The 22,978-nt window shown below is 53.6% G+C and overlaps 2 protein-coding genes across 2 annotated transcripts; one reads left to right on the plus strand and one right to left on the minus strand.

The window, feature by feature from the left end:
• The first annotated feature begins 1,505 nt into the window (after positions 1–1,505).
• BEST1 (bestrophin 1) lies at positions 1,506–18,797 on the plus strand. Its single transcript, XM_051964318.1, has 9 exons — positions 1,506–1,657; positions 2,611–2,705; positions 8,424–8,657; positions 10,307–10,461; positions 11,166–11,243; positions 12,658–12,810; positions 13,722–13,802; positions 15,093–15,244; positions 17,482–18,797. The coding sequence occupies exons 1-9, from the start codon at positions 1,506–1,508 to the stop codon at positions 18,608–18,610; spliced, it is 2,229 nt and encodes a 742-aa protein (XP_051820278.1). The 3' UTR covers positions 18,611–18,797.
• Positions 18,798–20,911: 2,114 nt separating this feature from the next.
• On the minus strand, positions 20,912–22,629 carry FTH1 (ferritin heavy chain 1). Its single transcript, XM_051967144.1, has 4 exons — positions 22,220–22,629; positions 21,535–21,681; positions 21,323–21,448; positions 20,912–21,229 (listed from the first exon to the last, which is right to left on the minus strand). The coding sequence occupies exons 1-4, from the start codon at positions 22,331–22,333 to the stop codon at positions 21,065–21,067; spliced, it is 552 nt and encodes a 183-aa protein (XP_051823104.1). The 5' UTR covers positions 22,334–22,629; the 3' UTR covers positions 20,912–21,064.
• Positions 22,630–22,978: the final 349 nt, after the last annotated feature.

The following is a 22,978-nucleotide window of genomic DNA, read 5'->3' on the forward strand; positions in this document are numbered from 1 at the left end:
CACACACAATCACACTGACTCACACAGAGACTCACACTCACACACACTCACACACACTCACTCACACTCACACACACAGACTCACACACACTCACTCACAATCACACTCACACACACACACTCACACTCACACTCACTCACACACACTCACTCACACTTACACTCACTCACACACACTCACACACACTCACTCACACTCACACACACACAATCACACTGACTCACACACAGAGACTCACACTCACACACACTCACACACAGAGACTCACACTCACACACACTCACTCACACTCACACACAGACTCACACTCACACACACTCACTCACACTCACACTCACTCACAATCACACTCACACACACTCACTCACACACACTCACTCACACACACTCACACTCACACAATCACTCACACTCACACACACAATCACACTCACTCACACACAGAGACTCACACTCACACACACTCACTCACACTCACACTCACTCACACACAATCACACTCACTCACACACAATCACACTCACTCACACTCTCTGCCTTTTTCATCTCCTCTTCCTCTCCTACCCCTAGAAGAAGGCCAGGAACACTAGGGAGGGGGGTCTGATCCTTCCTGCCCGGATTGAGGGTATGAGGCACCACTCCGGCCACGTGGGCAGGAGGGGAGTGGGAAAGAATTAGAGGGGGCCCGGGGGCCCGGAAAGGGCGTGGGGGAGGGGCTGAGGAGCAGGGATGCTGCAGGAGCCGAGCAGGCTTTAGCTGGAAGATTAGACAGAGAGCCCGGCAGAGACAACGGCCTCCTTTGTGGAAGGAACCGGGATTATGGAATCAAGTGACCGGGGCTGGCAGCGGGGCCCAGCTTGGCTGGAGTTTGGTCAAGAGCACCGCCCCCCCCGTGGGGAGGGGGGATGAGGGGTTGGGGGGGCGGCGGCGGGCTCCCTGGGAAGCGGACCCGGAGCGGCCGAACATTCCCGGGCGCCGGCACTGCCTGGACATCCCACCTGTGAGTATGAGGGGACGGGTGGGAGCCGTTTCCCAGGGATAAAGGGAGGCTGATGGGCACCATAGGACCTAATGGGGAGGCAGAGGTGGACGTGTGCTAGGGTCCCGCCGACTCGCCGTGCCCACACGTACAAGGGCACAGAACTCGGGCACATGTTCACGTCTGTGGGGGAACGTACTAGCCTTGGGCTCGCTTGACCTGAGAGGACTTGGAGGGACAGAGTGGGGGGCTTGGAATGGACAGGGAAGCTCCCGGGCTTGGGGTGGAAGGGTAATGTGAAGGGCAGGAGGGTGTGAGGGGAAGTGCAGGACCCTGCCAGCCTCGGGGCCCCCATCTCAGCCACAAGTGCTTGGCGACCTTCCCCCAGTTTGGAGACCCCCCCCCACAAAAGGTCACTCTTGAAAGCTCTTGTAATCTGTTCCTGGTCATCCCTCCCCGGCCCGTCTCTCAGGACCCTGCGGCCGCCCGGTGCCCCCCTTGGCTTCTCCTTGCCCTCGGAGCATCATGACTGTCACCTACACCAACCGGGTGGCCAACGTCCACCTGGGCACCTTCTCCAGCCTCCTCCTGCAGTGGCGGGGGAGCATCTACAAGCTCCTCTACTGCGAGTTCACCATCTTCATCCTCTGCTACTTCACCATTAGCATGATTTACAGGTGAGTCTGAAGGAGGGAGGGTCAGGGCGGGAGGGACCCTAGAACCCAGAATGCCAGAGCTGGGAAGGATCTTAGAACCTAGAACTTAAACTGTCAGAGCTGGGAGGTACATGAGAACTAGAACACAGGGTATCAGCTAGAAATCTTAGAACACAGAACATCAGAACTAGAAGGAACTTTTGATCACAGAAAGTCAAGTCCAGAAGGGACCTGAGATTAAAGAAACCAAAAAATGGAAAGGATTTTAGAACATAGGACTCCGAATTTCAGAGCTCAAAGAAGCTTAAGAATCTAGGACCTAGAACGTCAACTAAAAGAAATTTTAGACCATAGAACATCAGAACTAAAAAGGACTTTTGATCATAAGACATGAAGGCCAGAAGGGACCGAGAATAAAGAAACCTACAACTGGAAAGGATTTTAGAACACAGGACTCCGGATTTCAGGGCTTGGGAAGATTTAGAACCTAAAACCTAGAGTGCCAGAGCTGGGAGGAACCTTGAAGCTCATGGCTGCATAAGGGCCTTAGAACTCCAGAGCCGGGGGGAAACACGGACTTCTCTCATCCAGGGAAGAGGAAGGACGGTGACTCGCTTTGGCGGGCAGTCTTTGGCCGGTGTTTTCTGTGGATCAGCAGTGCCCGAGTTCGCGGGTTCCCATCCCTCCCCATTCTCAGGCTTTCCCTCTGCTGATCACCTCCGAGTCATCCTGCCTGTAACCCGTGTGCTTCTTGTCCCTCCCTTTGGACTGCGAGACCCCGGCAGCAGAGACTCCCCAGAGCCGAGCACAGTGCCAGGCACACAGTAGGGGCTTAGGAAGTACTGGGACCAAGTGGCCCATCCAGGGTTACACGGCCAGCATCTGTCAGGACATGCTCCGGATCCTCCCCATCCCCTCCTGCTCCACCAGCCCCAGAAGCACCAGCTCGTTGTCACTCTTGCTGTTTTTCTCAGGCTGATCCTCAGTGAGAGCCAGAGGCTGCTCTTTGAGAAGCTGGCCCTGTACTGTGACAAATACGCCCAGCTCATCCCCGTGTCCTTTGTGCTCGGTAAGTCCACAAGGTCTCGTCCAGCCTGCCCCAGACTCACTCTCCTGAACCAGGGCAGGGGCCGCTAAGATGCAGAATAAGTGGGACGCTGGTGCTGCCGGGGCCAGATGCGGGGCTTGTGAGCCGCCCTTTAGAGAAGTGCCCCTGACAGGGTGCGTCTGTGTGTCCGTCTGACCTTTTGTCCATCTGCTCATCTGTCTGTCCATCCCTCTGTCCATCTATCCATCCGTCTATCTGTCCACCCATCTATTTGTCCATCTGCCCATCCATTTGTCTATTTGTCCATCCATCCATCTGTCTATTTGTCCATCTGCCCATCTGTCTATCTGTCCATCTGCTCATCTGTCTATCTGTCCATCTGTCTATCCGTCCATCTGCTCATCTGTCTATCTGTCCATCTGTCCATCCACCTATCTGTCCATCTGTCTATTTCTCCATCTGCCCATCTGTCTATCTGTCCATCTGTCTATTTCTCCATCCCATCTGTCTATCTGTCCATCTGCCCATCTGTCTATCTGTCCTTCTGTCCATCTGTCTATCTATCCGTCTATCTGTCCATCTGTCCATCCACCTATTTGTCCATCTGCCCATCCATTTGTGTGTCCATCTATTTGCCAGGGGAAAAAGGAAGGGAAAGGAATGTGGTGACCCACAAGTCGGGAGCAAGGACATTATGTACAAGGTTCATTCAGATCCTGGTGAACAACTGTTTCTGATTTCTACAAATCCCTAAGTCCTTCTCCAATCCCCACTTTACTGAGAAATGGAGGCCATCTTCACAGGATCCTGTATCCAAAGCCAGATGGGTCTGAGGCCGGCTGGTCCAACCTCATTCTACAGAGGAGGGAAACTGAGGCCAGTGCTGGAGGCAGGATTTGAATCCAGCTCCTCTGGAGCTGGCTCTCTCTCCATCTGTCTTGAGCCATCTCTTTTCCTCCCCGCCTGCCCCATTCTCTCTCTTTTGTTTCAGGCTTCAGGCTATGTCCTGTGTCCTGGAACCCAGCCCCTCTCACCTCCTCCTGGAGCTTGCTCCTTCAATCACTCTGTGCTTCAGCCCATGTTCCATCCTTCCCCATGGACGCCCAATCGTCCTCCATTCTCGTACTGGCCCTTCCTTCTCAGGGCCCGACGGCCCCACTGGCCCCTGTGGCTCCGAGGTACCCCGAGGAGGTCTGTCCCTCTGGAGCCCCCACCAGCCGTGTGTCCACCATTGTTGGAGGCTGGGATTAGCCCGATTCTCCTTAACCTTTTACTCTCAGAAGCTCTTGCAGAGGGACATTTCCTGAAAGATGCATCCAGGACAAAGGTACAAACGTTTCCCCGACATCCTGGAAGCCCCGCTCCCTAAAATCACTTCTTTCTCAAGGGGAAGAGACGCCAAATTGAGTTCCATAAGTTATTGCCTTAGATTTACCAGGTTCACCCTTAAATGGGGAGCAATTGTTAGAAGGACCCAAACTCAGCTACTGCTAGGCTGTCATCCCCACAGCCCCTGCCAGAGGCCACACTCGGGGGATCCATCCCCCATGGCTTTCTACGGCCCATCCTCCCCACCTTTCCCACTTCCAAGTTGGCGTGGTCCAAGGCCGGGAGCTGAGGAGACCCCGAACAAAGTCAAGGAAGCAGCTGGGGGTGAGGGGCCTTTAAAATCCCTCCGCCAATCGCAGAGCCAGCCCCATCCTCAGGCCGTGGTTAGCGGGCCAGAACCAGCGACAGAACGTCTGCACATGCTCTAAGATCTCTCCAAGATACTTCCCAGCTTCTTCTCCTGGGGGGACACCAGCCCAGAGGCTTTGCACATATGGCAGACCCTCATTCACTTCAGAAAAACCTCCCCTCCCTTCAAGTCAGCATCTTCTGGGCCCTCCGATTCACAGCCAGACTCCTAGAAAGAAGAACCTCATCCTTGTCTCCCTTCCCTCCTCTCCCACTCACTTCCCAACCTCTTGGAACCTGGCTTCCGAACCCAGAACTCCCTTGGAATCGCTCTCTCCAAGACTCCTGATTCCTAGAGCTGAGGGTCTCTCCACAGCCACGTGTCCCCTTCTGCACCTCTTGACATAATCCCTTCCTCCTGTACCTTCTCCCCTCCCAATCCGACTTGATACTCTTGGGTCTCCTCCTCTCCTTCTCTATAGCCAGCCCCCACCACGTGAGCTATGGGAGTCCCCCAAAACTCCATCTCAAGCTCTCTCCTCTTCTCATTCACACTAGAGCTTCTTATCCTTTTTTGGGGGGTCCTGGATGCCTTCAGTCATCTGTTTCAGTCTATGAATCCATTCCCAGGAGGAAAAATATTATTTTAAAATAACTTTGAAGTCTTATTTTTAATTTCATAATTGAAAGAAATGTCAAATATCAGAGATTAGTGAAAATAAAAGGTTTTTTTCTCATCTATGTTCACGGACGCATGAAATCTAACTACAGGCCTCTTGGGGGGCTGGTCTGTGAACTCCAGGTTAAGAACACTTCCCTTAATTTTTTTCTTGGTGATCTCAACTCCCATGTCCCATAGACAGACAGAGGATGGACAAATAGACAGACAGATGGATGGACAGACAGACAAATAGACAGACGGATGGATGGACAGACAGACAGATGGACAAATAGATGAAGAAACAGAGATTATCCCTCTACCAAGCACTCCCAAATTCATCCCTCTCTTCTTGCGCTCCAGTTTCACGTTGTCAGTTTACCTGCCGGATAGCTCTCCTCGGCCATCCCGTCTACGTTCTGACGACATAAGCAACATCTCCTCTTCCTCTGGACTACCATATACCCTGCAATGGGACTTCCACTTTTTCCTCTCCTCACCTCCACTCCAGCTCATACCTCCTCATCTCCCAAAGCTGGCCAGTTTATGCCATCGTTCCTCTCCAAAAATGAAGAACGAACAGGAGAACGTTTCTGGTCCTCTTTCACTTTCTCCCCACTCACATGGATCTCATCGCCTCTCTCCCAGACCCTTAGAATAGCATCCCAATTGCTTTTCTTTGTCTAGTCATCCTCCTCTCCAACCCATCCCCCACAAAATCTTCTGATCGTGACACATCCTGCTCTAGAACAGTCAAGGGCTCCCTACTGACCACAGGGCAAAACGATGCTACATCCAGGCATTTAAACTCTTCCAAATTAAGTCTCCTGAAGGCAGGAGCAATTTTACGTTTTTCTTCCTTTCCCCCAGTCCAGATATTTTTGTTGAACGCAATTGAATTCTGTCAAGATTTTTGGTGGCTCTTGCCGGAGCTCGCCAAACTTACTCCATGTTACTTTCTTGCTCACGTTTTACATCCCAACCAGACTGGTTTGATGACTCTTCCTTGAAATACCATCTTCGTGCTCTTCTTCCTCACCTTTAGCTTCCTTCGAGTCTCACCTCACTTTTAGGGGCAACAAAGGAAGGGAATAAGCATTTATATAGTGTAGCGTCCACTTTGGAACAAGTGTTTTGGTTTTTGTCTTTTACAAATAGTATCTTATACAAATAGTATAATAATCCTATAAGGTAAGTATTGCTATTATCCCCATTTTACAGTTGAGGAAACTGAGGCAAACAGAGGTCAACTGACCTGCCCAAGATCTCGTAAGTGTCTGAGGCTAGAGTTGAAGTCAGATTTTCCTGAATCCAATCCCAGAGCTTTAGCCACCCCCGCTAACTGCCTGTTCTGATTTCCCAGCCCTAAATAAAGTTCAGTTTCCCTGCCTGTGTCTTGTTCTGCCCAGTCGAAGGTAAGTCCCGTGAAGGCAGGAGCAATTTTAGGGTTTTCTGCCCTTCCCCTGGTCCGTGTATTTTTGTTGAATGAGAATGAATTCCAATTTTTGTTTTTAGAATATCAGCCCCTTGGGGGCAAACAGGGGCAGGTTCACTTGTACATTAACGGAGTAAATAAATCCCTGTTGAGTGATTGAAACGAGTTAAAATTGTAGCTGGGAGAGTGATTAGACAGGTTCCAGGGGCACTGGGTGAAATCTCTCTGGCAGTTTTAAAGAAAAAGGGTCTTTCCGGGGGAAGTAAATAGACACAAGTCCCTACCTAGGGAAATAAGCAGCAAAATGGACCTCCCAGGAGCCCCTTAGCCTTAGGGTGCCATGTTCTTACATCCTTGAGTATTAAGGCTGATTCTCCCCATTATAGAGAAGGGGGAAACTGAGACACAGTACTGGCTCCGCCTTTCCTGAAGTCGTAGAAGGATCCTAATCCCCATCCTCACCTCTAGGATAAAAACCCAAAGAGGCAGAAGGTCACTAATTCCTGCCCCCAGGGACAAGAGCAATGATTTGGGGGTCAGAAGTCTTGGATTCAAATCCTGTTTTTGCCTTAAACTCTCTTGGGGGCGAATTATCTCTCCTTTCTGGCTCCCAATTCTAGAGCCTCTAATCCTCTGATCCCAGTCATCCCAGGGTCCCCTGCCCCTCATCACCCCCGACACTGTTCGGGCAACCCAGTCTCAAATCCTTGACCCCAGAGACACCTCTGCTGGCCTCCCGCTGGTCACCAACTCTCTTCCAGGCTCCAGACCCCTCCCCTCACCCACAGCCTGGATCGCTCACCTCACTCCACTCCATCCCAAAGTTGCCAAAATGATTTTCCTTAAGCATCCAACTCATCGTGCCCACGGCCTCCCTTCCCCCCCATAAGCTCCTGGGGCTTCCCTGTTGTCTCTGGGTCAGATTCCAACCCCTCCATTGGGCTTTTTAAAGCTCTTAGAACTTGGTCCTAATTTACTTTTCCAGCCCCCCTGGACATTTTTCCTCTCCCACAGTATTGTAGAGACACCCTGGCCTCCTGGCCTTGCAGCATTCCAGCTCTCATCTCTGTGGCTCTGTGCCGGCAGGTCTTCATGCCTGGGATTCACTCTGTCTTCTCTGTCTCCCTCTTCCCCTACTTCCATTTCTCCATTCTCTGTCTCTTCCTCTATTTCCATTCTCCTCTCTGTCTCTCAGTCTCTGTCTCTGTCTCTGTCTCTCTCTCTCTCTGTCTGTCTCTCTCCTCTCTGTCTCTGTCTCTGTCTCTGTCTCTCTCTGTCTCTCTCTCTCTCTCTGTCTCTCTCCTCTCTGTCTCTGTCTCTGTCTCTGTCTCTCTCTCTCTCTCTCTCTCTCTCTCTCTCTGTCTCTCTCCTCTCTGTCTCTGTCTCTGTCTCTTTCTCTGTCTGTCTCTCTGTCTCTCTCCTCTCTGTCTCTCTTTCAGTCTCTGTCTCTCTCTCTGTCTCTGTCTCTCTCTCTGTCTCTCTCTGTCTCTCTCTCTCTCCATGCTCTGTTTTTGCCTGTCTGACTCTGTTTCTTTTCTCTCTCTGTTTCTGTCTCTATTTCTCTGCTCTTCCCCATCTCTATTCTTCCTCTTTCTCTGTTTCTCTGTCTCTGTCTCTGCCTCTCTCTCCCTCTGTCTCTCTCTTTCTCTCTTCCCTTCTTTCGAATAAACCTCAGGTATCCATTCTGCATGAAGCCTTTGCTGATCTTCCATGGCCTCACCCCAAAATTCCATTGTAATTAACTAATTGGAATTTATTCCCTAAATTTATCACGATCATATATGTGTGTGTGGACGGCGTTTCTCCCAATGGACCGTGAGATCCTTAATTCATTTTTCATCTCTCTAGGCCAGAGCCCAGAATACTGTCTGGTTCACAGTAGGTACTAAATAAATGCTCATTGACCGATGAATTGACTGAATGCCAGACAGGACTCAGTTTCTCCTCCTCCATCTATTCCCCGGCCCAGGTTTCTACGTGACCCTGGTTGTATCCCGCTGGTGGAGCCAGTACCAGAGCATCCCTTGGCCCGACCGGCTTATGAACCTGGTCTCGGCCAACGTGGAGGGCGAGGGCGAGCAAGGCCGGCTGCTTCGCCGCACCCTGATGCGCTACGCCCACCTGTGCACTGTTCTCATCCTGCGTTCAGTCAGCACTGCTGTCTACAAGCGCTTCCCCAGCACCCAACACTTGGTGCGGGCTGGTGAGTGGGCAGGGCTGATGGGAAGGGTGACTATGGGACACGATGGCTCCCTGCGAGGATGGACAGCCAACCCACTGTCTTGGGGCTCAGACCTGGGTCCTCCCCATCTCTACAATAACAAGAACAATCACTTGTTCTTTAGCCCCTAAAAACTTTCAAAGAGTAAAGGACTCGCCATGCTCACTCAGATATGTGTCTGAGGCTAGATTTGAATCCAGGTCTTCTTGACTCCAGCTCCATGTTCTATCCATTATACCACCTTGCAGGCCAAGTCTCTTGGCTGGACTAGAACACAGAAGAGTTCATGAGTCCAGCTCGCCATAAAAGACCCAAAGCCTCTGAGGAATTGATGGCGGAGCGTAGCCTATAGATCCATGGGATTTCAGCTGAGCCGGGGAGATTTAGCACTCAGTCCAGCCTTCCTCTCGGGGGCCAGAGAGGAGGTGGGATTTATTAAGCTGCCTTTAGCTACAGAGGCAGGAGGAGAAGTGAAGTCCCTTCCCCTTAATCCAGGCCGTGTGCTGGATGCTAAACCACGACCACCCCAGCCATCACGGCAGCCTCCCTTGAGCTTGGATCTCCTGGCTCTTCCCACCACACATGTAGGGATGGGTCTGGGATTGTGGGGTGCAGTGGAGGGAAGGGCTCAGACAAAACACACTGAATGCTGGGTAATGGCAGCACACGTTGTTAGCTTTCCTACTCAGGGCCTGAGAGAGCAGCAGCATCACCCTGGAAAACTTGGCAGCGGAGGTACATTTCCCCGTGCTTGCAACACTGAGTTAGGCCACATCCAGCCGCAAGCAAATGGGTGTGTGCTCTGCAATTTATCATCTTGCTGAGCTGCCTGAGCTACTGAGAGTTTAGGGAACTTGAACCCTGATCTTTCTGATCCTGAAGCTGAATATGTCTCTACTAAACAATAACCCAACGCCTCAACAATAACGATCAAAACAACAACGACGACCCAAGTTTGGGGAGAGTTTACAAAGCACTTTCCTTCTCCCAGCCCAATGCATTAGGCAGCATAAACACAACTAGACCATTGACTATTATTGAGTATTGCATGCAACTTCAGAGGTCATTGAGTATTGTGCCACCATTTTATAGATGAGGAAACTGAGGCTCAAGAGGCTTGCCCAGGTTCACCGAGGTAAGCACATTACTCAGGACAGCTCAGTGGCACCATAGTGGATGGAGCACCAGACCTGAAGGTATCTTCCTGAATTTAAATCTAGCCTCTGACACTTACTAGCCATGTAATCCTGTGCAAGTCACTTAAGCCTGTTTGCCTTAGTTTCCTGATCTGTAAAATGAGCTGGAGAAGGAAACAGCAAACCATTCCTGTATCTTTGCCAAGAAAACCCCAAATGGGGACATGAAGAGTCAGACACGACTGAAATGACTGAACAACTTGTGACCCCCAATCTGGAAATCTTCCCATTGGTCCACCCCAAATTTTGATTGTCCCAAATCAACACAGAGAAGAGCTGCCGGCAGATAGAACTGATCCCTGCTGACCCATTCAGCTAGTCCTGCACAATCAGTTGTCCTACTATTGTTTTTGTATCTCTGTCCCTCCTTCTGTGGGTCCCTCTTTCTGCCCCTTCCCTTCCCCCATCTCTGACACTTTCTCTTATGTTCCGCAGGCCTCATGACCCCTGAAGAGCACAAACAATTTGAGAGCCTCAACTCTCCCCACAACAAATTCTGGGTTCCGTGTGTGTGGTTCTCCAACCTGGCCGCCAAAGCCCGAAGGGAGGGCCAGATCAGGGACAGCGTGGTTCTCCAGGGTATCCTTAACGTAAGCTCGGGCGTGCTTGGAGCTTGGGGTGGAAGGGAGGGAGAGCGCAGAGGCAGGTCAATGGGCATAGGGGACAGCATAAGATTTGTGGAGCAGGCACCTTGAAGAACACCTCAGACTGGGCTTTTTTCCTGTAAACTGGCCGCTACCTAATCCTCCAGGAGCACCACTGAGGAACGGCTGGGGACAGAGGTCCTGCTTGGCACCCCCTCCCCAGGGGCCCAGCCTGTGGGAGCAGTTAACAGCTCTCATTTTTTTTACCCTCCACTGTTTACAAACACTTTCCCTACAACAACCTTGTGAAATGGATAGTCCATTGGTGTAAACTTGATTTTACAGAATGGAGAAATTGAGGCTTAGAGCTTTTGAAATCACTTGTCCAGAGGCATAAAGAAGAAGAATCTTGTTATACAGAAAAAGTTCTGGGTTTGAGTGTTCCAGTCCCTCTGATCTTCTTCCCCTGCGTTCATTTTCCCCAATTGCACAAGGAACAATATTAAGCCAGACTTATATATTCCATGCTCTAGGTCATTTTTAGCTCTGAGATCTGGCAAGAAATCAGCCCATAGGCCTCAGATCCCTGGTATCTGCCCATCACCCCCCCTGTTTCCAAACACGAGCACAGAGGTGCAGTGAGGGTGGGACATGGGGGTCAGAAGGGGAAATGTGAGCGTTCCCACATGACATTCGCTAGTCTTCTCCAGGAACTGAACACCTTACGCTCTCAGTGTGGCGCTCTCTACGGCTATGACTGGATCAGCGTGCCTCTAGTCTACACACAGGTGAGCAGACCACATCCAGAGAGGGCCAGGGTGACAGGGGATTCTGGGAGGGACAGAATGCCACCTGAGGGGTTCGGCCTTCATTTTGCCCCCGGGCATTGTGGGTAGAGCTGCTGATATTCACACACTCGTGTTTTTAAGAACATAAAATAAAATACACAGGATTGCAAAGGAAAACAATGATACAAAAAGACATTTTAAGTTCACAGGCCCCCGAGAAGAGCTTCTGGAAAGAAGATACTCATCTAGACCAAGAATTCTGTGATCTGTGACATTAGCTGCACCTGTCACACGGGTCATGGATGTCCCCACAGGGAAGGTGCAGGGGACAGAGTAATAGGAGGGGAAAACAATGAGATTTCTAACAAACAAGGAGATTTGTCCCCAGGAGAACTGGGCTGGTGGCGAGTGCCCCGGGACTGGAGGTCTGCGAGTGCACGCTTGTCAGGAATGTCACGACAGTAATAATAATGTTTCTAGAGTTCACCGTGTGTATTATCTCAGGGGAGATAATGCATGCCCTGCGGGGCTGTTAGCCAGTATCTGAAGCAGAATCTGTTCTCAGGTTCTCAGGCCTTCTTGGCTGTGACTCTACTTGTCCCCCTAGAGGCTATGGAGAATATTCCTGTCCGGTCAGACACCGGACCAGCTGGCCCCTGAGGATCCCAGAGCTCCGAGAGTCTGTGTCTGTCTGGTGTATGATTCCATTTCCTCTGACGTGGGGAGAACCCGGCTTTTGGGGCCTAAAAGGGATCAAACACAAAACACTGACAGATTCTACAGCATCTTGGGTTCTGAGGCCTTTTTCAGAACATTCTATGTTCTAAGGTTCCCTCCCTTCCAGCTCAGCTCGGAGGTAGAAAATCCCAGAACTGGAGCATCCCCTCCCCTTGTTCCCTGAAATGAGAAGGCTGTGTAGGAGCTGAGAAAGGAGCTGGACAGGAGAGGGGAGGTTCCTTGGACAAGTCAGCTTCTAAGGTTCCTTTCAGCTCTAAGGTTCCTTTCAGCCCTAAGGTTCTTTTTAGTTCTAAGGTTCCTTTTAGTTCTAAGGTTCCTTTCCGTTCTAAAGTTCCTTTTAGTTCTAAGATTCCTTTTAGTTCTAAGGTTCCTTTTAGTTCTAAGGTTCCTTTCTGTTCTAAAGTTCCTTTTAGTTCTAAGGTTCCTTTCACCCCTAAGGTTCCTTTCAGTTCTAAGGTTCCTTTCAGCCCTAAGGTTCTTTTCAGTTCTAAGGTTCCAGGGTGCCATGATTCTGCGATGCTGAGACTCCACAGCTGTTGGTGGAGAAGCCTCCATGATGGGGGGATCCCGCCAGCCCTCTCCGCTCGGGAAAGAAGGAGACAGGGTCTCTCCTCCGCTCACCCCCTGCCCCGTTCCGTGAGGGGTGACTCATGGCCTTCTCCACCTTCTCACCCAGGTGGTCACCGTCGCCGTCTATAGCTTCTTTCTGGCCTGTCTGATAGGACGCCAGTTTCTGGATCCGGCCAAATCCTATCCAGGGCATGAGCTCGACCTTTTCGTGCCCGTATTCACCCTTCTCCAGTTCTTCTTCTACGCTGGTTGGTTAAAGGTGAGTCCTGTGCCAAAGGAAGCCTTCAGGCCAATGGCCAGGAGCTGGGCAGTGGGGGAAGGGGAGAAGTGGGATGGGGGGAGGGGGGGGAGAAGGAGGAGGAGGGGGAAAAACGGGGACCTGGCAGGCAGCAGGAACATTCTAGTCTCTTATGGCCTTTTCTATAAAATGATTGGACTAGATAGTCTCTGAGGCTCCTGCCATCTCAGCCACTCTATGTTCTGTGTTCTAAGCTTCCTCCCAGCCCTGACGTTCTCTCTGAAAGTTCCCTCCCAGCCCAGATGTTCTGTGAGCTAAGCATGGACATTCTATTTTTTTTGGGGGGGGAGACAATTGGGGTCACATAGCTGATGAATGTATGAAGCTGGGTTGGAGCTCAGCTCCTATTGCTCTATCCTCTGAGCCACCTAGTGGCTCCTTGACGTTCTTTTTTGAAGTCGGTTTCCTCTCCGATCTGAAATTCTCTGTTCCAAGTTCCTCCCAGTGAGGCAGATCTCTGTTCTAGGCCCCCTCTCAGATATGACGTTCTCTGTTCCAGTTCTAAGGTTTCTTCCATCTTTCTAATGTTCTGCGTTCTAAGCTCCATCTCCACTCTGAAATTTTACATTCCAGAGCCCCTCCCATCACAGAAGCTTTTTGTTCTAGGTCGCTCAGCCTGAGCTGGGCCTGGGAGGCGGATGTGGAGGCCGGAGGGCTGGGGGCCGGTGGGTAATCCCAGAGTGGGGGGTGGGGGCCGAGGAAGGCGGCGGTGAGTGCTCCATCCGGCCCCGTCCTCAGGGTCGGCCCGAGCCGGGCAGAGGCTGAGCCGCGACACCGGGGACTCCGCGGAAGCTTTCCTGGAGGGCTGGGCTGTCCTAGGCCAGCTTCCCGAGGCTGAGTGGGGCAAGCGCTGTTTCCCTTCTCCCCGTCAGGTGGCCGAGCAGCTCATTAACCCCTTTGGAGAAGATGACGATGATTTTGAGACCAATTGGCTGATCGACCGGAATTTGCAGGTACAGAAATGGCAAAGTCAGCCAGTCCTGAAGGGGGGAGGGGGCGGAGAGGGGGCCTGCACAGTTCTAGGCACTTTGAGAGAGGAAAAAAAACCCCAGAATCCTCTATTAAGCACCTACAGTGGGCAAAACCTCGTACTGGTTGGTGAGGGAGATGATACATTTTGTAGGACGCCGTCCTTGCTGGTCCTGGCCCTTCCAATCCAACTCCGATCCCCATGCGGTTACAGAATCCCCCCCACGTAACTGAATTTTATTTTATAAAAACGTTCTCAGATACATTCACCTATTGGCTCTCGTTAACAAGCCCGTGAAACCAGTCAGCTAAAAATAGCTAGTGAGCATTTACAAAGCACAACCACCTTGTGAGGGAGGGGCCATCATTATCCCCATTTTACAGATGAGGAAACTGAGGCAGACAGAAATCATGTGACCTGCCCAAGGTCACAACTAGGAAGTGTATTTGAATTCAGGTCTTCCTGATTCCAAGTATTGGGTTCTAGCTATTGATCCCTCTAAAGGAATATGTTATTTACTTAGGAGGGAGGAGGTGGAATTGACTGAGTTGGGAGGGCGGGGAGTGACAAGGCCAAAGTGAGTCACTAGCGGTCAGTTAACTAACGGCTATTTATTAATATCATAAATAACGGCTAGAATGTGAATGTATTTATGTGCTGGGAGTCAGGGAGGAGCGGCTTAAAAACCAGAAACAGACAAACCAACCCCAAGCCCCAGAGCTGCACGTCGCCTACCCCCAAGGGGCTGAGCTTGAGCCCCGAGCGCAGACGTTGCCTTCATTCATTCATTCATTCATTCACCCCCTCAGGAATGACTCAATGGCTGCCAGAGCCAAGGCCTGCCCTTCCAGCTGGGGGGCGACAATATAACCTCACAAACCCGAGAGACGCCGTCATGTGTGCTTATAGGAGAGGCTTTCGGAAGGAGAACAGGGATCTCCGGGAGCAGCCTGAGGGGTTACTGATGGGGAACCCAGGAAGGCCCTGCGGGAGGGGCCAGCCTTAGCTGGGGGAGTCAAGGATGGCAAAGAGGGGGGAGGGGGCCAGAGACCCCGAGGGGGAGGGGAGAGCAGCTCAGCCCGGCTAACGATGAAGGCGGCCTTCTCGGGGTCAGGAGGCCCTTCCTCCGTCAAGTTCTCGCTCCGTTCTTGGATTCCCCCTGAGTCCACATTGCAGGAACGAAAGGGAGCGGAGCCCAAGAGCTGCTTTCTGAGAACAGCCCCCAGCTCGGCGTCCGGGCCCTTTCTCACTCCTCCCTCCCCCCCAAACGCAGGTATCTCTCCTGGCCGTGGATGAGATGCACCAGGACCTGCCAGTCCTGGAGAAGGACGTGTTCTGGAACGACCCCGATCCCCACCTGCCCTACACGGCCGCAGCTGCCGAGTCCAAGCGCGCCTCCTTCCTGGGCTCCACCTTCGACATCAAGTGAGTCCCCCTCCCCCTTCCCCCCTCTCAGGGCTGGGGTGATGGAAGGAAGAGGCCTCGGGCCCCAAGACCTCCCTCATGGGCAGGAAAAGCCCACCAGGTTTGGAGGTTTAATCTGATAGAACGTCTTGGGGTCTGAAGGGAGTGAACAAGATGCTCGTGTTCTCCAGAAAATAAAATGAACTCTGGCGGTTCCTGCTGCCCCTCCTAGCACTGACACACCTGGGGCCTTACTTGGACTTGGGTCTCCCTAAGCTGCTCTTCTCTCTGTCTCTCTGTGTGTCTCTGTCTCTCTGTCTCTGTCTCTCTCTCTCTCTCTCTCTGTCTCTCTCTCTCTCTCTCTCTCTCTGTCTCTTTGACCGTCTCTGTCTCGGTCTCTGTCTCATTAACATGGCCTTCCTTGTACCACAATCTGGCCTCTGCAAGCGTCCGGGATAAGAAAACACCGACTGCGACCATTCCAAAGAGCCGCGGTCACACCTCCTAAAACCGCGGCTCGGCAGGGGCCACACCGTGTGAAGAGTGGGGAGCCGGAGGGAGCCGGCCGGGATGTTCGGGCCCCGGGCTGCTCCGAGCCCCCGCCGGCTTGGGGGGCTCCGGTTGGGCTGCAGAGGGAGCCCCTGCCCCACCCGAGGCTGGTTCCAGTTACGACCCCGGATGATTGAGCCCTGACTGAGGCCTGAGAGGGGCTTCGGGTCCGGCCCCATCATTTTGCAGCCGAGGAAGCCGAGTCTCGGAGAAGGAAGGCCCAAGGCCCCCGGGAGAAGGAAGCCCCGGAGTTAAAGCTGTTGCTCTTCTTCCCTCGGCCGGAGGAGCCGTCTGCCCCTCTCCTGTCTCTTGGGCCGCAGCTTGGGGAAGGCTGGCTTCTTGTGGCAAGGATCACAGCGGGAATGGAGGAGTCTGGGAGGCAGGGCAGCTCCGCCAAGGCCCCGGGATGGACCGCGGAGCGTTGCCTGGGTGCCGGGGGCCCTCTAGTGGCCTGACGGGGGAAGCACCGGGAAGCGAGTTTTCCGTTCAGATGCCCTGAAATTCTACCATTGGCAATTTCAGGAAAGCCTGAGATTTAGAATCATCGAATCTGGAGCTGGACGAGACGCAGGCACCTCGTCAAATAAAAGTCACCAAGCAGAACGCCTCCTAGCGTTTACCCAGGGCTTTAGGGCTCACACAGCATCGGACATAGATGCTCTCATTCCCATTTCCCACGTAAGGAAACTGAGGCAGGCCACGGGGAAGAGACTTATCCAGGGATTTCTATTTGTTAAAGTAGCATCGCACGAGACGTAGCTGGTAGAGGCGGGATTTTCACTAGGCACGGGTCAGGTTTTCAGCGCTGACCTTTGCAAAACCTTGTGTTCCGAATCTCCCCCACCCCCACCCCTAGATGGCAAGTAATCCACTATAGGTTAAAATCCAATATATGTTACTTGCTAAATCCAATATATTCTACACATTTGTACAATTATCCTGTTGCACGAGAAAAATCAGATCCAAAAGGAAAAAAATGAGAAAGAAAACAAAATGGAACGAACAAAAGGAGTGGCCACGCTAGGTTATGCTCCCCACGCGGTCCCACAGTCCTGGGTGGGAGGGCTCTCCATCACAAGAGCAGCGGAGCTGGCCCGAACCATCTCGATGTTGGGAAGAGCCCGGCCGTTCGCGTGCTCTTCGGTTGCCGCGGACGATGGTCTGGTTCCGTTCCTTTCCCTCGGCATCAGTTCGTGTAATCCTCCCCTTCGGGTCGCTTCTTACGGAGCCTGGTATTCGGTAACATTCATAACCACGGCTTATTCGGCCACTCTCCCTGTGACGGGCGCCGCTGAGCCCTCCGGACGGGGCCGCCGCAAACACTTCGCACCCGTGGCTCCCTTCCCGCCTTTAAGCCCTCTCTGGGATAGAGGCCCTGCTGGGTCAGAGGGCACGGAAAACCTCTGGAAAGGTGGGATTCCAGCGGCTCCGTCCGGCGCTCTCCCCACTAGCCCACATCACACACTAACTCCCACCTCTTCCTCCTTATGTGATCCTGGCTTCCAGCGCTCTTTTCCTTCAGTAAGTGGGGGGCCACAGTACTTGGCCACGTGAGTGGGGTGGCAAAGGACCCTAACAAATCCTGACATGGGGGCGGGCGCTCTTCCTGGGCCGCCAGGGCCAAGGCCACTGGGGGGCGGAGGGCGAGATCGGCCGGGAGTGAGCGGGCCCTGCCCAGGCTGACCAGGTGGGTGTTCTGTCTCCCCCAGCATGCAGAAAGAAGAGATGGAGTTTCAGCCCCTGGAGCAAATTAAGGAGAATGAGGAGGCGAACCACTCGACCCCATTCATGGGTCCCTTCAGCCGCCTCCTGGGGGTTCAGCCCCCCGGCTTCACCAGGTCCGCCTCCAGGATGAACCTGCTTCGGAGGAGGGATTACCCGTACCAGGACGTGGGCAAGCCCCGGGGCTCCTGCCCGGCCTGGACCTCGAGGGCCGATGCCCTTTCCCAGACCGGCTGCAGCCTGAGGGACCAGTGGGAGAGCGAAGACTCGAAGCTGCGCGAGCTGGACGCCTTCATCTCCACGCCCTTCTACGAGAGGCCCGGCTTCTACAGCGCCCCCCAGACCCCCATCAGCTCCTTCCCTCTGGTCTTCCCGCTGAGGCGCCCGCCGGGCAGAAGGGGCGCCGCCCTGGTCCAGCCGGGACCGGCCTCCGCCAAGGACAACTGCGCCACCTTGGGCCCCTCCCAGGCCAGCGACATGGATGCCAGCCAGAACTCGGTGACCTCCAGCGTGAGGGAAACTTTTGTCTGGCCCACAGAGAGAGGCAGAAGCCCCGAGGCTTCCTTGGTGGCCCCCCTGGAGGACCATCTGCCCGGGAAACTCGAAGACCTCAGTGTCCCGGGGACCCCGGAGGCCCAACCCCCAGCTTCTGAGAGCCTCAGCGGGCTATTCCAGGCCGACGGGGAGAAGCCGGATGGCTGCAGGAGGCCCAGAAGCCCCTGGCAGCCTTGGCTGGCCCTGGAGGACGCCTCTGCCCTCTGTTCGGATTCGCTCCCCGCTGCAATGGGCAGCCCCAGTGGTGGCCCTGCCCTGCCCCCCGCCAGCCCCCTGGCACCTCCATCGCTCTCTGCGGTCAGGTCCAGCAAAGCCGCTGTCCCTGGCTCAGAGGGCGCCGGGCCCAGTCCCCTCGGCCCAGTCCCCAGGGAAACATCGGAGGCCCTGAGGGACCGGGGGAGCGACGTCCACTTCCCCAGCGGGCACGGGGCTGCCGCGGAGCATTCCTCTCCCAAAGACTCGGGCATCTCCCTGGCAGAGGGGGACTTGGCGGGCCTGGTGGAAACTGTGCTGGAGAGAGGCAAGTTCTCCAAGTCGGGGCAAGTGGGCAGGTTCAGTTAGCCCAGGAGCCAGGGTCTCCCAACGCCTTCCTCACACAGCTCCTTCCCTTTCCTTATGCACCAGACCCCTCCCCACGCTGAAGGAGACTGCAGGAACTGGTCGGCCAGCAGAGGGCTTTTCCCAAAGCCAGCCCGAGGAGAGACAAGGGAAGAAAGGAAGAAAGGAGAAAGGAAGAAAGGAAGAAAGAAAGAAAAGAAAGGAAAGAAAGAAAAGAAAGGAAAGAAAGAAAAAAGAAAGGAAAGAAAGAAAGAAAGGAAGAAGGAAAGAAAGAAAGAAAAAAGAAAGAAAGAAAGAAAGAAAGAAAAGAAAAGAAAAGAAAGAAAGAAAGAAAGAAAGAAAGAAAGAAAGGAAAGAAAGAAAGGAAGGAAGAAAGAAAGAAAGAAGAAAGGAAGGAAGAAAGGAGAATGGAAGGAGGAAGAAAGGAAAAAGGAAGAAAGGAAGAAAGGAAGAAAGGAAGGAAAGAAAGGAGAAAGGAAGGAAGAAAGAAAGGAGAATGGAAGGAAGGAGAAAGGAAGAAAGGAAAAAGGAAGAAAGGAAGAAAGAAAGGAGAAAGGAAAAAGAAAGGAGAAAGGAAGAAAGGAGAAAGGAAGAAAGGAAGAAAGGAGAAAGGAAGAAAGAAAGGAGAAAGGAAGAAAGAAAGGAGAAAGGAAGAAAGGAGAAAGGAAGAAAGGAGAAAGGAAGAAAGGAAGAAAGGAGAAAGGAAGAAAGAAAGGAGAAAGAAAGAAAGAAAGGAGAATGGAAGGAAGGAAGAAAGAAAGGAGAATGGAAGGAGGAAGAAAGGAAAAAGGAAGAAAGGAAGAAAGAAAGGAGAAAGGAAGAAAGAAAGGAGAATGGAAGGAGGAAGAAAGGAAAAAGGAAGAAAGGAAGAAAGAAAGGAGAAAGGAGGAAAAGAAAGGAGAAAGAAAGGAAGGAAGAAAGGAGAAAGGAAGAAAGGAGAAAGGAAGAAAGAAAGGAGAAAGGAAGAAAGAAAGGAGAATGGAAGGAAGGAGAAAGGAAGAAAGGAAGAAAGGAGAAAGGAAGAAAGAAAGAAAGAAAGGAGAAAGGAAGAAAGGAAAAAGGAAGAAAGGAGAGGAAAAAAGGAGAAAGGAAAAAGAAAGAGAAAGAAAGAAGAAAGGAAGAAAAGAAAGAAAGGAGAAAGGAAGAAAAAAGGAAGAAAGGAGAAAGAAAGGAAGAAAGGAGAGGAAAAAAGGAGAAAGGAAGAAACGAGAAAGGAAGGAGGAAAAGAAAGGAAAAAGAAAGAGAAAGAAGGAGGGAGAAAAAAGGGAGGAAGAAGGAACAAAGGAATGGAGGAAGGAAAAGAAAGAAGGGAAGAGGAAGGAAGGGAAAGGAAGGAGGGAGGGAGGAAAAGAAAAGAAAAAAGAAAGGGAGTAAGGGAAGAAAAGAAATCGAGAGGAAAAGGAAGTGAGGAAAGGAAGGAAAGAGGGAAGGGCAGACTCCCTGACCGCAGCAGTTCCTGCCACCTGCTCACCCTGAAGGGGCAGCCCAGGACCCCCTAAGTGGCACCTTGGCAGACGCTGCCTTATTCTGCCTTCTCTTGCTTTGTTCAGTTGCCCACCACCTCCCAGCAGCCAGCTGTTTCCTTCAACCCCAGGAGGCTGGAAATCTCCCGCACCCCCAAGCTCTCGCCCCCGCGTTCCGAAATAAAAGCCGCGTGGCTCGGAAGCTGTGTCCTGCCACCTTCGGGTGCCTAGCTGGGGGTTGGCTCGGGCTTGGCACTCACTCAGGGGATTTCCGCCAACAGCTTTGGGGATCCCTGCCCGGCATTTCCTGGGGCAGTCGCTAGGCCGGGAACAGGATGGGTGGGTGGCGGACAGAGCAGGGAGGACCCCGCACCACGGATTTATTGGGGAATCCCACAGCGGGCACCAGGCCAGGGGATCTCAGTGCAGACCAGAGAACATGTACCTAAATGCCCCCTAACTCGCTCTCCCTGGGGGGTCAGCTATAGGTAGACTAGGCCAGGTCATCTCTGCCAAGCCCCTCCCGCTGCCCTAGAACCCCCAAGTCTGTGCCTTTCACTGCTGCCCAGGGAGGAGCAGGTGCAAATAAATAGCTAGACTGGAAGAGCTCCCATGAGGTAAGATGGGGGAGGGCGGTCCCCTTACAGCCAGAACAAAGGACCTATTGTTTTATGCAGACTAAGATCTGCAAGCAGGACTTGCACCTCCATGGGACTGGGTCTTGGGGCTAGTTTAAAAGGTGGCAACCTCTCCCCCACTCAGGATTTACTGGCCACGGGCCACAGGTTCACCAACCCCCCGCCTTATGGATCAGCCCAAAAGAGAGCACGGCACACAGTCGTTTCATCAGTACCAAGTCACTTTATTGGGATGTAAATGGTGGTAGTTTTTTGGTACAGATTATGAAAAGGTCAGATAACCAAAATATGCATGCACTGAAAGACAGTGGGAGTCTCGCCCACACTTCCCAGGTGTGGGGGAAGCCAGGTGCGGCTCAGCTCTCGTTGTCACTGTCTCCAAGGGTGTGCTTGTCAAAAAGATATTCCGCCATGCCAGAATCGGGGGCCCCCATTTTGCGCAGGTTGGTTACGTGATCACCCAGTTGTTTGATGGACTTGACCTGTTCGTCCAGGTAGTGGGTTTCGATGAAATCACATAACTGAAAGAGAAGGAAGAAGTCGGTCATTGTTCACGGGGTAGGGGGGAGCTCCCGCGGGCACGCCCACCCGAGGGGGAGGGGCCGGATACTCACATGGGGGTCGTTTTTGTCAGTTGCCAGCTTGTGCAATTCCAGTAACGACTGATTGACATTTTTTTCCAAGTGCAGAGCACACTCCATTGCGTTCAGCCCGCTCTCCCAGTCATCACGATCTGGTTTCTGAAACAGAGGCCGGCCGGTCAGTCTGAGCCCCGCCCCCGTCCCCCCCCACACACACCTGGGGGTCTATGGGGGTCCCCGCTCACCTTGATGTCTTGCAGGAAGATCCGGCCGCCACGCTGGTTTTGGAGTTTCATCAGCTTCTCAGCATGTTCCCTCTCCTCGTGGGACTGGTGGAGGAAATACTTGGCAAAGTTCTTCAACGCCACATCATCTCGGTCGAAGTAGTAAGACTGAAAGGAGAGCAGATTCCGCGCGTTATGCTAATTGCAGGAGCCGAGCCGCGGGGGCGCCCAATCAGGGGCTCAAGCTCATCTCCCTCTTTATTGCCGCCCGGGGGGGGGGCTCGGTAAGCCTGCAAAGGCCCAAGAACAGGAGCTGACCCATCTACACAACGAGTCCCGGGTATGAAAGGGGTCCGCCCTTCCGAGCCCCCGCCCCAAAACGGCTAAAGGTCAGAGTGGGCACGGGTTGCCTCAATGCCGAGGTTTACAAGCGGGGTCAGGACTGTAAGAACGCTTTAAGGGAGAGCCTCTCCACCCGCCATCAGCGGCTTCTAGGGGCTTTGCGCCTAGGGCTTTATCTCAGCCGGGCCCCGCCCTTGATCGCACGGCCCCAGGACTCACGGAGCCGTGTGGAGGCGGGGCTTCGCAGAAGCTCCAGTGCGCAGGCGCAGACTCCCCCGCCCCGCAGGGGCTAACTGAGGGGAGGGGTGCCCCGCCCCCCTCGGGGGCCTCATGCCCGGCCCCGCCCGCCCCGGCCCGTCCTCACCATGGACAGGTAGACGTAGGAGGCGTAGAGCTCCAGGTTGATCTGCCGGTTGATGGCGGCCTCCGAGTCCTGGTGGTAGTTCTGTCGGACCTGAGAGGGAGATGAGGTCGTCATGGCGGCGGAGATGGAGGCGGCTGCGAAGAGGAGGAGAAGGAAGAGGAGGAAGAGGAGGAGGGAAGAGGCGGCTGCGCAGCGGCTGCGGCTGAGGCTGGGGCGACGGCGGCGGCGACGGCCGGGGGCGGCTGAGGCGGACGGCTGCTGCTCGAACGGTAGGACGGAAGAAGTGTTGGTTAGTGGAGGTGAAGGTGGAGAGGTGGCTAAGGGCGGCTCCGGCCGGGAATCGAGCAGCGGGTTCCGTTCAAGCACTGTTGAAGCAGGAAACCGCAGCGACTCCCCTTCCCTGCGCTTCTGGCGACTGTGGGGCGCCCGCGCAGAGCTTTTATAGCCGCGCCGAGGCCCCGCCCCGCGTCACGTCAGTCCCTGCCAATGGCCGCGCCGGGGGCGCGCGGGGGGCGGGCCCGGGCATCACGGGACCCGCGGCCTCCGCCCTTCCCTCGCAGCCCCCTCAGTCGGAGTTTGCGCTCTACGAACGGAGGGGGGAGGGGCGGCTCTTCTCGTCCCCCGGGACTGGGGGGAGGCGGGCGGAGGCTGGAATCTCCCGCTGTTCCTTGAAGCGAGCTCTCCCCCTCCCCTGCCCACACCCAGGATTGCATTAGGGTTTGGGTTGGGGGTACACTGCGGATGGGGAGGGAGATTAGA

Source organism: Antechinus flavipes, chromosome 6 (genome assembly GCF_016432865.1).
Source record: "Antechinus flavipes isolate AdamAnt ecotype Samford, QLD, Australia chromosome 6, AdamAnt_v2, whole genome shotgun sequence".
Lineage (NCBI taxonomy): Eukaryota > Metazoa > Chordata > Mammalia > Dasyuromorphia > Dasyuridae > Antechinus > Antechinus flavipes.